Raw genomic sequence first — 16,459 nt, 5'->3', positions numbered from 1 at the left:
TTGCACTGATCATTCGGATCTTGGTTAAAAAATTGCCACACTACACTCTTCCTAATATGGAATATCTTTTCAGGCATTGCACGCTGTGCTACTTTCACCGGATGGCCACACTGTCCTAAAACTGTTTTTGTTTTTGACAAACTTTTTTGACCTGATACGGGCCTGCCAAATGACAGCTGTTGCGATGTAAATGGCTGCTGTGGATCATCCTCCTCCGCTTCTGAGCTACTGGCAGCGGCACCATCTTCCCCCAATGGCTGCAATCTGGGTCAATAACTGGGTCATCTATCACCTCCTCTTCAATGTCATGTGCACCTTCCTCTGTGTCACCGTGTAAGGTGCTATAGCGTTCGGGACGGGGCACCATAGTCTCATCAGGGTCAGATTCTGGCTCAGTACACTGCGAGGGCAATGTAGTGATCTGAGTCAATGGAACAGCATAATAATCTAGCTGTGGCTGTGCATCAGTGCACTCCATGTCCGATTCATCTTGTAATGGGCTGTTAACAATTTCCCTTTCTAACCCAGGCACAGTATGTGTAAAGAGCTCTATGGAGTAACCTGTAGTGTCGCCTGATGCATCCTTCACTTTTGGTTTGGGTGAAGGACACAAGGAAACGTCTTGTTCCTGACCGGGAGCATCCACTGACAACACGCTGCTTTTATATTTGGAACTTTCTGAAGAGGAGGCGAAAGAGCTAGAGGCTGAGTCAGCAAGGAAAGCCAAAATTTTTTCCTGCTGCTCCGGCTTTAAAAGCTGTTTTCCTACTCCCAGATAAGGATGCCTTTCGAGGCCTTGTGTAGCCAGACGATGATGCTGGCTCAACACCTCCAGGCTTAGGTGCTATTGTGCTTTTACCACTACCACCAGATGCACCACCACCACCACCATCAGTACCAGCTGGCAACGACCACCCACGGGCTCTTCCACCAGACTTCCTCATTTTTATGGAAAATCTAACCAAAATAACAACCGTTATATGGTACTGTAAAACAAGGTAGAAGGTGTACATAAACATGTTGAGAATTTAAATCTCCCTTTTTTTTGGGAGACTGAACCAAAACTCAGGCCCAGTGTATAAAACAACACAATGTAAGTGGCAGAAAGTGGCTGGCTGATATACGACAAAACTAACAGGACTGAAGTATATCCACTTTGTGAGAATTTGAATCTCACTTTTTTGGGGGGAGACTGAACCAAAACTCAGGCCCAGTGTATAAAACAACACAATGTAAGTGGCAGAAAGTGGCTGGCTGATATACGACAAACTAACAGGACTGAAGTATATCCACTTTGTGAGAATTTTAATCTCCCTTTTTTTTGGGGACACTGAACCACAACTCAGGCCCAGTGTATAAAACAACACAATGTAAGTGGCAGAAAGTGGCTGGCTGATATATGACAAACTAACAGGACTGAAGTATATCCACTTTATGAGAATTTGAATCTCACTTTTTTTTCTGGAGCCTGAACCAAAACTCAGGCCCTGTGCATAAAACAACACAATGTAAGTGGCAGAAAGTGGCTGGCTGATATACGACAAGCTAACAGGACTGAAGTATATCCACTTTGTGAGAATTTGAATCTCCCTTTTTTGGGGGGGAGACTGAACCAAAACTCAGGCCCAGTGTATAAAACAACACAATGTAAGTGGCAGAAAGTGGCTGGCTGATATACGACCAACTAACAGGACTGAAGTATATCCACTTTGTGAGAATTTGAATCTCCCTTTTTTGGGGGGGAGACTGAACCAAAACTCAGGCCCAGTGTATAAAACAACACAATGTAAGTGGCAGAAAGTGGCTGGCTGATATACGTGAAACTAACAGGACAGAAGTATATCCACTTTGTGAGAATTTGAAACTCACTTTTTTGGGGGGAGACTGAACCAAAACTCAGGCCCAGTGTATAAAACAACACAATGTAAGTGGCAGAAAGTGGCTGGCTGATGTACGACATACTAACAGGACTGAAGTATATCCACTTTGTGAGAATTTGAATCTCACTTTTTTTTCTGGAGACTGAACCAAAACTCAGGCCCAGTGTATAAAACAACACAATGTACGTGGCAGAAAGTGGCTGGCTGATATACGACAAACTAACAGAACTGAAGTATATCCACTTTGTGAGAATTTGAATCTCACTTTTTTTGGGGGGAGACTGAACCAAAACTCAGGCCCAGTGTATAAAACAACACAATGTAAGTGGCAGAAAGTGGCTGGAAGATATATGAAAAAATACAAGGACTGTAGTACAATTTCAATCTCCCTACAATGATCTCAGGACAAGTATGGCAGCAATAAAAAGGACTGCTGCACACAAAAGTGTGGACAAATAAACAAGATAACTGTGCAGAAAGGAGCAACAGGATTTTTGCTTTTAAAAAAGCAGTTGGTTTGCACAGCAGCGTGCAAACAGCAATGCAGCTATCAGGGAGCCTTATAAGCCAGCCTAATAAGCTACAGAGCTGATGCACAAAAATATAGCCTCCACTGTCCCTGCAAAAAAAAAAGGTGGTGTTGGACAGTGGAAACCGCTACAGCACAAGCAGTTTTGGGGGTTAATCTTCCCTCCCTAACTATATCTCTTCTTCTGATGAAGCTGCAGCAACATCTCCCTATGCTAAGACCGGCAGAAGTAAGATGGCGGTCGGCGTGCACGCCCCTTTATACCCTCTGTGACGCCGCAGAAAGCAAGCCAATCACTGTCATGCCCTTCTCTAAGATGGTGGGGACCGAGACCTATGTCATCGCGCTGCCCACACTCTACGTCCTCCTTCATTGGCTGAAAAATGGCGCTGAAAGCGTCATACGAAACACGACTTTGGTGCACAGATCGCCGATCTCATGGCCGATCCCACACTAGGATCGTGTCGGGTTTCATGAAACCCGACTTTGCCGAAAGTCGGCGATTTTTGAATTTGTCCGATCCATTTCGCTCAACCCTATTTTAGATAATTTCATCCTCAACTTGCTGAACTGTTCACAATAGCAATAATTTTGACCAGAGGTGCCCAAACTTTTACATGCCACTGTAGATGGTGCAGGGGAGCAGGGGTAGAGAAATTAGATTTTGTGCCACCAAATCAGTCTGTAGGTACTAGTACTAAAGACAATTTCAGTACCGTCCATAAGTTGGATATATTAGATACATGCATATAGCTGTGACATCATAAAGTCCTGGTTATATATACTGATTATTATGTATTTCATATACTACCACATTATGGCACAGAAGATGTGCTCACACCATTTTGTCTCTGTACAAGTACACACGCCTGTAAGGTTGGTTGATAATGATCTGAGCATTTTTAACATTGGCAGAAGAAGTTCTCCGGTTCGATTCCAGCTATGGTTCCAGTTAGGTGACCAGTAAGCCTAAGTGTTTGATAAAAAGATTGTTTGACTAGTGTAGATTACATAAAATCCTGGTTTAAGGTACCGTCACACTCAGCAACTTTGCAACGAGAACGACAACAATCCGTGACGTTGCAGCGTCCTGGATAGCGATCTCGTTGTGTTTGACACGCAGCAGCGATCTGGATCCTTCTGTGCCATCGCTGGTCGGAGCTAGAAGTCCAGCACTTTATTTCGTCGCCAAGTCGGCGTGTATCGTCATGTTTGACATCAAAAGCAACGACGATAACAATGGATGTAATGGAGCTAACAACCAGCGAGAACGAGAAGTGAGTCGCCGTTACGTCACTGGATCGCTGTTGCATGAATTTTTGCAATCATAAATTTGTTCATCTGAATGGGACTGTTTTGGTACAAGCATATAAATGGGGCCTGCAGAAATCTTAAGTGAAACAAGATTTGGAGCATGTGAATCCACCCTTACACGGTGTTGACAACACTTATTGTATGGGGATATTTTCATCGTGACAAATGGTTAAAATCCAGAGTGTCTGTAAAAACAAGAAACTTTGCTATTTACTTGTTATTAAAAATCCTGCCTGTTCTCAAGAATGGAGGCATTTTTTTCTTTACTCTTTCTTGCCTAAACTACCCATCATCTTTGCACTCTATTAATGGTGGTTGGTCTCCTAAGCAAGGACTACATCGATTACAAGCTCTTTTCTATGGAACTTGTAAACACTGCTCTAAAGCTTGATGGATGCTACCAGCTTCAGTTCACCTGGTCCCAGTTTGGGCCAGAGCGCGACCATATTGTTCAACCAGGATCACCCCAGTCTATGGATAGAAACTTAAGCACTCCGTATGGAATTTATCACGACTGGCCTTTTGTTTGCCAGCTTTGGACATATATCCCACTGGCTCTAGTGCACAGCTCTTAATACATTTTTTGCATCTTTGGACTGCATGGGACGTACTTGGATGTTCCAACATGACAACGATCCAAAACACAAGGCCAAGTCGAACTGTCCTTGGCTACAGCAGAACAAAGTGAAGGTTCTGGAGTGGCCACCTCAGTCTCCTGATCTCAATATCATTGAGCCATTCTGGGGAGATCTAAAGTGCACAGTTCATGTCAGACAGCCCAGGAATTTATAGGAACTTGGAGGCTTTTTGCCAAGAAGAGTGGGCAGTTTTACCATCTGAGGAAATAAAGAACCTCATCCACAACTACCATAAAAGTCTTCAAGCTGTCATTGATGTTAGAGGGGGCAATACATGATAATAAGAAATGGGGTATATGAACTTTTGATCAAGGTCATTTGGATGTTTTGGGTTGTCATTTTGATTTAAAAAGAGAAAACACAGTAGTTTGACAATAAATGACTTCACCCAACCACTAACCATGAGTGGACAAAAAAATGTTGGTGTTATCATTCATATTCTCTGAAAAAAGCCAAGAAAGCAAAACATTTTGCTGGGGTATGTAACCTTTTGAGTAGAACTGTAGCTGATAGATCAGTGCAAGAATCGGAACAGCAAAAACTCAAAATGACTGTCCCTGAACCTTGTAATAGGAAGCAAAAAATCACGCACTTGGTGATGAAATTTGTAATTTTTTGCTCCATCTTCAGTCTTCAGGTACGGTCGGCAAAGGTCCAGGAATTAGCGGGCGAATCTGCATCCGACGGAGGGATCCAACCACATAATAATCAGTGTTGGGCCTGCTATGCACATCAGGATTAGGCGGATGTCACAGCTCACATCTATTGCCATATTAGCGGGGTGATCTGCACCAGCACTGCCTTCTTTGCTTCTTTTTTACATGTCCCTGACTCCTGGAATTTGAAAATTGTCATGTAAAGTAGGAGGTGATGTGGAAATACACAACATTGAGAGTCAGTAACTCTTTAGAGTAGAGGTGAGAGAAAATAAGAAAATAGGGGAAGGTGAGAATTCCAATGTGAAAGGTTCTAGCAAAGGACAAGCTGCAGGGTGGCCTTCTGATGCAACAAATGGCTAATTTCTCTAGACTTGCCCCCCCTAAACCTAGAGGCTAGTAAACTTTCTGCTGCACTACCTTCCACTTCCACATCAAAGGGCCCTACACTAAATAGATGGGAAATGATATGGGTAGCCCTTTTTATGTTTCAGTTGATATGAACAGCTATTGATAAAATGTTATTTTGGCTCAGCAGGATACAAAGTGACAAGTTGTATGGTAGAGTATGCCTGGGGTTATGACAATTGTGTAACATTGTGACCTACTAAATGTCTTTGGGGCTGTGTTTTACCTATGACCAACTACACACAACTTTGCCTCCATAGACTTCAATATAAGTCACATGGGACTGTAACTTGGTTGAGACCGGTCAGCAATTGGGCATTTGGTTTTTGTTTTATATTAGAGCTGAGATTTGGCGGCTAAATTACTGATCTAATATAGCAGAGAAAGTCAGACACTATGCACAAAAGCTTTTCATCTCACAACTTGTCTGAGAATTGCTGCCTCATGACCAAAGTCACTTTGTAGCCTTGGTCTAATCACAAGGAGCTCTGTAATGAGCCCATCACTCTTGATAAATTAACTGCTAAATAGCTGGGGAGACGAATACTCCTTCTGCAGAGGAGCCCCTGCTGTCTATGCTTGTCTTTTGATCCAGTACCAACTGTTCGGCATATGGCAGGTTGTCTGCTTAAAATAATGCACAACAGAGATTACTAATGTATGTGCAAGCGAACTTGTAAATGGCCTGCATCATAATACCTGTCTTATTCTTTCAGTGTCCATAGTTGGAATATATAGATATTAATATGTGTGAGTGTACATATGACTATATCTATATATATAAGAGGCATCGTGATTACTCACTAATCCCGCCCCCTGCACAGTAGCTCCGCCCCCCACCACATCACCACACATAATCCTGCCCCCCACACCATTACCACACACAATCCGCACCACATCACCACACATAATCCCGCCCCCCAACACATCACCACACAATCCCGCCCCCCCAACACATCACCACACATAATCTCGCCCCCATCCCATTACCACACATAATCCCACCCCCCACATTACCACACATAATCCTGCCCCCCACCACATTACCACACATAATCCCGCCCCCCCACCCCATCACCACACATAATCCCGCCCCCCCACCCCATCACCACACATAATCCCGCCCCCCCACCCCATCACCACACATAATCCCGCCCCCCCACCCCATCACCACACATAATACCGCCCCCCCACCCCATCACCACACATAATCCCGCCCCCCCACCACATCACCACACACAATCCCGCCCCCCCACCACATCACCACACATAATCCCACCCCCCCACCCATCACCACACATAATCCCGCCCCCCCACCCCATCACATGACATCAGGGTGTGGATGTGCTGAGATATCTGTGGTGGGATGTGTAATCCTTGTATAAATGCTAATGGCCAAGGTGAGTGAGGTGTCCCTTCCTCCTGTCCTGAGTGCATCAGTTAACCCTCCACACCCTGGTGCCATCTGCTCACACTACATGCCCCCTACAGTTTTGGGGGTCTTGTGCATTATTAGTCGGGGTCACAGTCGCAGGCAGCTGGTCCCAAGTGTTTACTGAGTGTATCAGGTCCAGGGACTATTTGTAAAAAGTGAAGACCCCCGTGCCCCATCCTCATCCTCAGCACAAGTGCAGTCCCATTTTACGACTATTGCACCGTGTAAACCAAGGCTCATTGGGACGCCCAGGACCCACTTACTCCGCCACTGACTCCTTCCCCGCAGGTTAACGGAGCAGGGGGCTGAGTCTCCTTATATAGGACGCCCGGTGGGCTGGAGAGCGAGCCGTGATTGACAGGTCCCCGGAGTGATGAGCACCACGTGACTGTGGAGGGGGCTGGAAGAAAAGCGGCTGTCTGGCCGGAGCTCATTACACTCATTGTAGCTGCCAGCTCCATTCTTCTGGTATCATCGCAGTCTGAGCACTGCCTCCGCGCCCGGAGCTTCCAACACCTTTGGCCCAGATTGGCTGTCAAGAATCATGGACTGTTTTTCTATGCCTTGTTTTCTGTCAGTGAGTAGACTTTAATATTTTGATTTTTGGGGGGTTCTGTGTCTACAATCCTTGTGTGTGATGATCAGCGGGAGCTGTAGTTGTAGTGGGATATGTTCCAATAGTAGCATGGCAAAGGATGATCATCTCTGGACCCCAGCTGTATGTGAAAGGAGAAGGTGATGCCCCCCATCAGCTGTATGTGAGAGAAGGTGATGTCCCATCAGCTGTAGAGGAGAAGGTGATGCCCCCATCAGCTGTATGTGAGAGAAGGTGATGTCCCCCATCAGCTGTTTGTGAGAGAAGGTGATGCCCCCCATCAGCTGTATGTGAGAGAAGGTGATGCCCCCCATCAGCTGTATGTGAGAGAAGGTGATGCCCCCCATCAGCTGTATGTGAGAGAAGGTGATGTCCCCCAATCAGCTGTATGTGAGAGAAGGTGATGTCCCATCAGCTGTATGTGAGAGAAGGTGATGCCCCCCATCAGCTGTAGGGGAGAAGGTGACGCCCCCCCCATCAGCTGTATGTGAGAGAAGGTGATGCCCCACTGTAGAGGAGAAGGTGACGCCCCCCATCAGTTGTAGAGAAGGTGATGCCCCCCATCAACTGTAGAGGAGAAGGTGATCCCTCCATCAGCTGTAAAGAAGGTGATGCCCCCCATCAGCTGCTGTACTGCAGCCGGGGAGGTAAGCCCAGCAGTGCTCAGATAAGGGGGCTGCAGACAGAGCTCAGGCTCTTGTACTTCAGTGGAATTCCAGAAGTGTACAGTATTCTACAAGGGACAAGTCCTTATATTGAGGACTGGCATTGCTGGAGAGTCATCTGGCAGATATCTGTGGATGCCTTAGCAGGGGATTTTGATGCTGGGGGCTTTTTGATTGGTAATGACTAGTTGAATGCAGATCTCTATGCAGAGACAGTCAGATTGTATTGCACTGCCTGGACTAGCTGTTTGTTCTGCCAGAAGCCAGGTTTGAGATAATTGTGCTGATAGTCCCAGAGACGCAGATTAGCAGGATGGTGGATATCTGATAATGAGCTATTTGCCAGTAAACAAGTTAGACCATGACATGATAGGAAGCCCTCCTCCTGCCCCAGGACACAGTGTACTATGGGGTTGCTCTTCTGTTGCTTTTTTTTTTCTATACCACTCAGTTTAGAAGTTTCCATTCCAAGTCTCCTACTTATTTTGTATGTATTGTGTTCTGCACCCCAGAGACACAATGATTCCTGGTCACGGCTCGCTTCCTGGAGAGCGAGCCGTGATTGACAGGTCCCCGGAGTGATGAGCACCACGTGACTGTGGAGGGGGCTGGAAGAAAAGCGGCTGTCTGGCCGGAGCTCATTACACTCATTGTAGCTGCCAGCTCCATTCTTCTGGTATCATCGCAGTCTGAGCACTGCCTCCGCGCCCGGAGCTTCCAACACCTTTGGCCCAGATTGGCTGTCAAGAATCATGGACTGTTTTTCTATGCCTTGTTTTCTGTCAGTGAGTAGACTTTAATATTTTGATTTTTGGGGGGTTCTGTGTCTACAATCCTTGTGTGTGATGATCAGCGGGAGCTGTAGTTGTAGTGGGATATGTTCCTATAGTAGCATGGCAGGGGATGATCATCTCTGGACCCCAGCTGTATGTGAAAGGAGAAGGTGATGCCCCCCATCAGCTGTATGTGAAAGGAGAAGGTGATGCCCCCCATCAGCTGTATGTGAAAGAAGGTGATCCCCCCCATCAGCTGTATGTGAGAGAAGGTGATGTCCCCCATCAGCTGTATGTGAGAGAAGGTGATGTCCCCATCAGCTGTATGTGAGAGAAGGTGATGCCCCCCATCAGCTGTATGTGAGAGAAGGTGATGTCCCCCATCAGCTGTATGTGAGAGAAGGTGATGTCCCCATCAGCTGTATGTGAGAGAAGGTGATGCCCCCCATCAGCTGTTGAGGAGGTGATACCCCCATCAGCTGTAGAGGAGAAGGTGATGCCCCCCATCAGCTGTATGTGAGAGAAGGTGATGTCCCCCATCAGCTGTATGTGAGAGAAGGTGATGTCCCCATCAGCTGTATGTGAGAGAAGGTGATGTCCCCCATCAGCTGTATGTGAGAGAAGGTGATGCCCCCCCATCAGCTGTTGAGAAGGTGATACCCCCATCAGCTGTAGAGGAGAAGGTGATACCTCCATCAGCTGTAGAGGAGAAGGTGATGCCCCCCATCAGCTGTATGTGAGAGAAGGTGATGCCCCACTGTACAGGAGAAGGTGATGCCCCCCCATCAGTTGTAGAGGAGGTGATGCCCTCCATCAGCTGTAGAGAAGGTGATGCCCCCCATCAGCTGTAGAGGAGAATGTGATGCCCCCCCCCCCCCCCCCCGTTAGCTGTAGAGGAGAAGGTAATGCCCTACTGTAGAGGAGAAGGTGATACCTCCATCAGCTGTAGAAGAGAAGGTGATGCCCCCCATCAGCTGTATGTGAGAGAAGGTGATGCCCCACTGTAGAGGAGAAGGTGATGCCCCCCCATCAGTTGTAGAGGAGGTGATGCCCCCCATCAGCTGTAGAGAAGGTGATGCCCCCCATCAGCTGTAGAGGAGAAGGTGATGCCCCCCATCAGCTGTAGAGGAGAAGGTAATGCCCTACTGTAGAGGAGAAGGTGATCCCTCCATCAGCTGTAAAGAAGGTGATGCCCCCCATCAGCTGCTGTACTGCAGCCGGGGAGGTAAGCCCAGCAGTGCTCAGATAAGGGGGCTGCAGACAGAGCTCAGGCTCTTGTACTTCAGTGGAATTCCAGAAGTGTACAGTATTCTACAAGGGACAAGTCCTTATATTGAGGACTGGCATTGCTGGAGAGTCATCTGGCAGATATCTGTGGATGCCTTAGCAGGGGATTTTGATGCTGGGGGCTTTTTGATTGGTAATGACTAGTTGATTGCAGATCTCTATGCAGAGACAGATTGTATTGCACTGCCTGGACTAGCTGTTTGTTCTGCCAGAAGCCAGGTTTGAGATAATTGTGCTGATAGTCCCAGAGACGCAGATTAGCAGGATGGTGGATATCTGATAATGAGCTATTTGCCAGTAAACAAGTTAGACCATGACATGATAGGAAGCCCTCCTCCTGCCCCAGGACACAGTGTACTATGGGGTTGCTCTTCTGTTGCTTTTTTTTTCTATACCACTCAGTTTAGAAGTTTCCATTCCAAGTCTCCTATTTATTTTGTATGTATTGTGTTCTGCACCCCAGAGACACCATGATTCCTGGTAACCGAATGCTGATGGTCATTTTATTATGCCAAGTCCTGCTAGGAGGCACTAGCCATGCTAGTCTGATCCCTGAGACCGGAAAGAAGAAAGTGGCTGAGATTCAGGGCCAGGCGGGCGGAAGGAGGTCCACTCAGAGCCATGAGCTCTTGCGGGACTTTGAGGCAACGCTGCTACAGATGTTTGGCCTCCGCAAGCGGCCACAACCCAGTAAGGAAGTGGTGGTGCCTGCCTATATGCGGGACTTATACCGACTACAATCTGCAGAGGAAGAGGACGAGCTTCAGGAGATCAACCTGGAATATCCAGAGAGACCCACCAGTCGTGCCAATACCGTGAGAAGTTTCCACCATGAAGGTGAGTGTCAACCAGCTGTTAGCCTCTAACCCTCCAATATCTATCACATAGATTATTCGACCTGTCCTCAGGTTCATCTGGTTATACATCCTCTTGTTTTCTGATAGGATTCTCTAAGCATCCTAAAGATTATGCTGTCTGATCTATTCATACTTCGCTCACTCCTATGATCCTTCCTTCCTTACCCCAGACTGACCTTTAACTATCCACTAGCATAGCAGAAAGTAGCGGAAGACAATTAACTCAAACCTCTGTATTGACTTGGTGAATATCATTTTTATCTCTTGCAATAATGTGGTGGTGTTACCTGTTCTATTGTAACATCTTGGTAACACCTTCCATTGTCTTCTGTTTGTATAGGACTTGTGACCATCCCCCTTAATTTCCATTATACATTTTCACAGTAGTGTTAATTTAACTTTTAATCAACCTTTGACCATCCACACATTTCCATATGTTTACTTCACTTTAATCTTTTATTCCACACTCTACTTTTACAAAGTTACTGGGGAAAAAAAACTGGAGTCCGTAAAAAGGCCAAAGTTCAACCTCTTATTTATAGAAAATGTGTTCTATCTATCTATCTATCTATCTATCTATCTATCTATCTATCTATCTATCTATCTATCTATTATATATATATATATATATATATATATATATATATATATATATATATATATATACACACAATGTATGGTCAGACTGTTGTAATGCAGAAGTCTGCCATGAAGCTGTAGCAACCCTCACGATATATAATGCAGCAAAAAAAAAAAATCTGTATTGCATTCCAAACACCTGCAGAAAGCTCCTTCTACATTTCTGTAAAGTATGTTGGCAAATATAGTACCATAAAAAAATAAAATCCTGCATCTCTGGGAGAGAAGAATAAAATGTTCTGTAAAATCTTAAGTATAGACATTTAATGTTTTTCTAAGCCAGTTAAGCTTATTATATGTTGGGTGCAAGCGAAATGCTGAGTATTCATTCAGTGGTATTATATTAATGCCCTTGTAAAGTAAAAAGGTTATAACGTAGATTTACAGTAATTAGACATTTATAAAAAAAAGCACTTTAGGTAGTATCAAGCTGCCATTTAGCTCTTGAGGAACTACAAGTCACATTCTTTCTTCTGGGATTTATAATTCTACAATCACTTGGGAGATACCGTTTGCAGGAGTATTTTCTATGATGATGAAAAATAAATTCTATATCTCCACTTCATCTTCCCCGAGAGCAGTAAAACATGAATATTTAGAAAGTTATATGTTTACGATCAGGTCTGAACATTGGAATTTGCAACAAACGAGTAGGTTGTGTGTTCTACAAATACCAAATTGAGTGGCCCTGCAAGATCAAGAGAGAAAATAAATTCATATTTATGCTAAATGGATTACACGGGTCCATTTGAGCATTTTATAAGCCGCTTTATGTATCCCCCAATCATCAAAGGCAAAGGCGTAACTCCCTGTTTTTTCCAGTAGTTTTAATACTTAAAATACACTTAGTGTATTTAACGCTACAGCCGTGTGTTTGTAAGATTTGTTCAATGAAGCCTTGTAATCTGACCCAAATGTTTCCTAGCGGATGTTTCTCTCCCAAAGTAAATCTGAGTTATTAATCCACAGCATCATTACTGTGCTGGAATTTGCTTTTCCCCCTTTCTGTAATATGATCAACAAGGCATGCTCTATGTTTTCAAAATCGCTGGATATCCCAAGCAATACACTTCAGGTAAAAAAAAAAGAGAGAGACCTTGTATGTGATCTCTGCTGCCAAGTGATTTTGAACATGGAACTAGAAGATCTTGTGGTGTGAGCGTCACAAGGGGCTAAACATCTATCAAAAACCCCATTGTGTTCTTCACCTGCGCTTAGGGAGAAGTGGAGCACAAAGTCTAGATGTAGATCTGTTGTCTTAACGTGTATCGCACAAATATTCACTCTCCTTTTTCATTTTTTTTAATTTTGCTAGAACATTTGGAGAACATACCAGCCACAGCTGAAAACTCGGGCATCCGCTTTTACTTCAATCTCAGCAGCGTTCCCGAGAACGAGGTGATTTCTTCAGCTGAGCTGAGACTTTATAGAGAACACATTGAAAATGGCCCAGCATGGGAAGAAGGCTTTCATAGAATTAACATTTATGAAGTTATAAAGCCCCTGATGTCAAATGGACAGATCATTACTAGGCTGCTGGACACCAGACTAATCCATCACAATGTGACTCAATGGGAAAGTTTTGACGTAAGTCCAGCAATTATGAGGTGGACCCAAGACAAGGGAATTAACCATGGTCTTGCCGTTGAGGTCCTTCATCTCAACCGTACTAAAACTTATCAGGGGAAGCACGTCAGGATTAGCCGATCGTTATTACCTCAAGAGAATGCAGACTGGTCACAGATGAGGCCACTTCTGATCACGTTTAGCCACGATGGCAGGGGACATGCACTGACCAGGAGGTCTAAAAGAAGTCCAAAACCGCAGAGAGCCCGGAAAAAAAACAAAAATTGTCGGAGGCATTCGCTGTATGTGGATTTCAGCGATGTTGGCTGGAATGATTGGATTGTGGCACCACCTGGATATCAGGCTTTTTACTGCCATGGCGATTGCCCGTTTCCCCTGGCTGACCACCTGAACTCAACCAACCATGCCATTGTACAGACTTTGGTTAACTCTGTAAACTCAAGCATTCCCAAAGCATGCTGTGTTCCCACAGAACTGAGCGCCATTTCAATGCTCTATTTGGATGAGTACGACAAGGTTGTACTTAAAAACTATCAGGAGATGGTTGTAGAAGGGTGCGGGTGCCGTTGAACCCCAAAAAACAGACTGCTTGTTATCGGATGGACTTCTTTAAAATAAAAAAAAAAACGAAAAAAAAAAAAAAAACAACACCTGGACTTTCACCTTGACCTTATTTATGACTTTTACGTGCAAAATTGTTTTGACCATATGATCATATATTTTGACAAAATATATTTATAACAACATATTAAAAGAAAAAAAATAAAATAAGTCAATATTTAAAAAAAAAAAATACAAAAAAACGGCATAAGCTACTTCTTTGTACAGTTGTTTATACGTGTACATTAGGATGAATTTATATGGGAATAGAGTATTTTTTTTCTATAAAATCTTTTTATAGTGTTACTATTTATTGGCAGTGTGGTTTAAATCCATCCCCTAAATGAATGTACATAAGTTGTAAGCATGGAGCAGCCTGGAAGTCACGGGGGAGGTGGTCGCTTGGATTATTAGCCACCAGGGAGCTGAGCTGCTTCACTTGCTAACCTGTGTTAAATGTTTTTTTCCCACTTTAATTCATCTGAAAAGACTATTGGAAGCACCTGGGTTGTTATGCTAATGCCAAGTGTAGCTCACCTCCCTCCCCCCTGCTTTATACTGCAGGTTCAAAGCTATTCATGTGACTTTTTTTTTTTACATTTCGTGGAGTCTACACCCCGGCTGTACTCATAGTATTGTACAAAATAATTTTTAAAAACATCAAAGCTTCCCAAAGTCTTTTGAAGGTTAAAAACACACAAAAATGAAAAGACATTATACAAGTACTGTATTTACCGTCAATAGATGTTTTCGTCTTGTGTTTCCGTCATTACCAGCGAATGAAACGGAAATAATTTTTTTATAAATATATAATTTTGAAATAAATTTATTTATTTTGATCCTTTTTATAGGGAAATAATCATTCATTTTAGGGTTGTTCATCAGTGCAGGCAAATATCCCCAGTAAACCATATTAAGGTTTTGTCTTTTAATTATTGTAAGCTCTGCAGTGCTTAGAAAGGGGGGGAAATAGTGAAGGGGATAGTATGGAGGGAGCTTAGTTAAAGCTAGTAAAAACTGAAAAGTGGAAAGGTTGCCAAGCCACAACTTCCCGGAGAGTGCAGGTGGAGGGACCAGATCAGAGCCTCAGGCTAAGGCAACAAGACTTCATGCTGCTTTTGTAGCTCCCTTCAGAAAGTGCCTTTTTAATTGTACAGAGCTTAAATAAATTGTTTAAAAGAGATTGAACTTCGTTTTCCCCCAGGACTAATTTGTTTTGTGATGTTTGATTTGCAAAAAAAAAAATCTCTTTAACATGTACTGTAAATGTAAATAGGGTTCAGACATGAACATATGTTTCGTACCCACTAAAGCGGCCTTTGTTGCGCCATGAACTTATAGTATTTAGCATTCAGAATTATATTATCGTTCTTCCTCAGTAGTGTCAATATTTTTTTTTAATGGCCAGTGTGTGGTTCATATCCAGTCTAATGGGGATTTGTCACAAACCCATGGGTGTCCATTACTTTTAGATGATATCAGGTATGTTTTTTACAAGAGATCCATTGTGTTTCACCCAATCTGATGCAAATATTTTCCTTAGAAAGTGACAAAATTGCAAGTGCAAATTGCAGGTGCTTGCTGACCGTGACAGCCCAAAGGACATTGTCCCTATCTGCCCATTGCGTTTCTGCAAATGCACTAAAGTAGACAAAATGCATGTGATGGATCATTGTCTGACAGCATCTCCTAAGCTAAACCCTTCCTGTTCAGTTAATTCTTTATTAAAGTGAATGCAAGAAGAGGCGCAAAGGCTCCTGTCTTTTATTAGTTCACATTCCCAGGTGGACAGGTAGTGTTTACTTATCATGGCAGTGTTTGCTCCAAGAATTCTGCCTGAGTTTTGCAGGGTTTTGTTTCGACCTTTTTAACATTGTCGCTCTAATGATCCCAACGTGTGCATGTAAATATGTGCAGGCTTCCCACTCACTTTTTGAGCAATTGACACCCCAGAAATCAGAATTACTCAAGTTCCTTTCTACTTTTCACATCACGCTTTCCCATCCTGGTATGTGTTCATGGTCTAATGTAATAATAAGAAACCTCTATCCTGATTTTAGTAGTTACCTGTGAGTTAAGAAATTCTGTTAACCTGAGTTATGTGGTACTTTTGGTAAAAAGTGACGATAACATGTTTTATACTTGTTTTTTAACTTTGTTTTTTTATACTGAGAATAATAGAAATCTCATCATTTTGGAAAAAAAACCCAAAATACTAATTGTTTGCTGTGGCAATACACCACTAATTGTCAGGCAGTTCTCCCAGACTTTCTTGACAAGTTGCCATCATGAGACGGCTACAACCCATCATTGCAGAGACATGATGGCAGTAGTGGGGCACACCGAATGTCCGCAGTGGTCCCTTGCTGGCCGCTTGTCAACAAAAGCCCAGAGGATTGCTGTTGCATCCATGCTGGTTTCATGAGGTTTGCCGGGTTTTTTTTTTTCCCTCTAAAACTTGCTGCTGCCTTTCTTTCCTTCTAGAAGTTTGATAACTCTTGTTTAATTTCATGTTTATATGGATTAAGATCTTAATCATTCAGCACAACTTACCAAGATTTACACCCTGAAAGTTGCTCCAATTTCTATTTCTACG

The 16,459-nt window shown here is 43.8% G+C and overlaps 1 protein-coding gene across 1 annotated transcript; it reads left to right on the top strand.

Moving 5' to 3' along the window:
• The first annotated feature begins 8,675 nt into the window (after positions 1-8,675).
• BMP4 (bone morphogenetic protein 4) lies at positions 8,676-15,627 on the top strand. Its single transcript, XM_077269816.1, has 3 exons — positions 8,676-8,905; positions 10,644-11,017; positions 12,992-15,627. The coding sequence occupies exons 2-3, from the start codon at positions 10,651-10,653 to the stop codon at positions 13,831-13,833; spliced, it is 1,209 nt and encodes a 402-aa protein (XP_077125931.1). The 5' UTR covers positions 8,676-8,905; positions 10,644-10,650; the 3' UTR covers positions 13,834-15,627.
• Positions 15,628-16,459: the final 832 nt, after the last annotated feature.

This window comes from Ranitomeya variabilis, chromosome 1 (assembly GCF_051348905.1).
Source record: "Ranitomeya variabilis isolate aRanVar5 chromosome 1, aRanVar5.hap1, whole genome shotgun sequence".
NCBI lineage: Eukaryota > Metazoa > Chordata > Amphibia > Anura > Dendrobatidae > Ranitomeya > Ranitomeya variabilis.
Note: the sequence above shows the minus strand (reverse complement) of the source record. Positions and strands in the feature narration are given on the sequence as shown.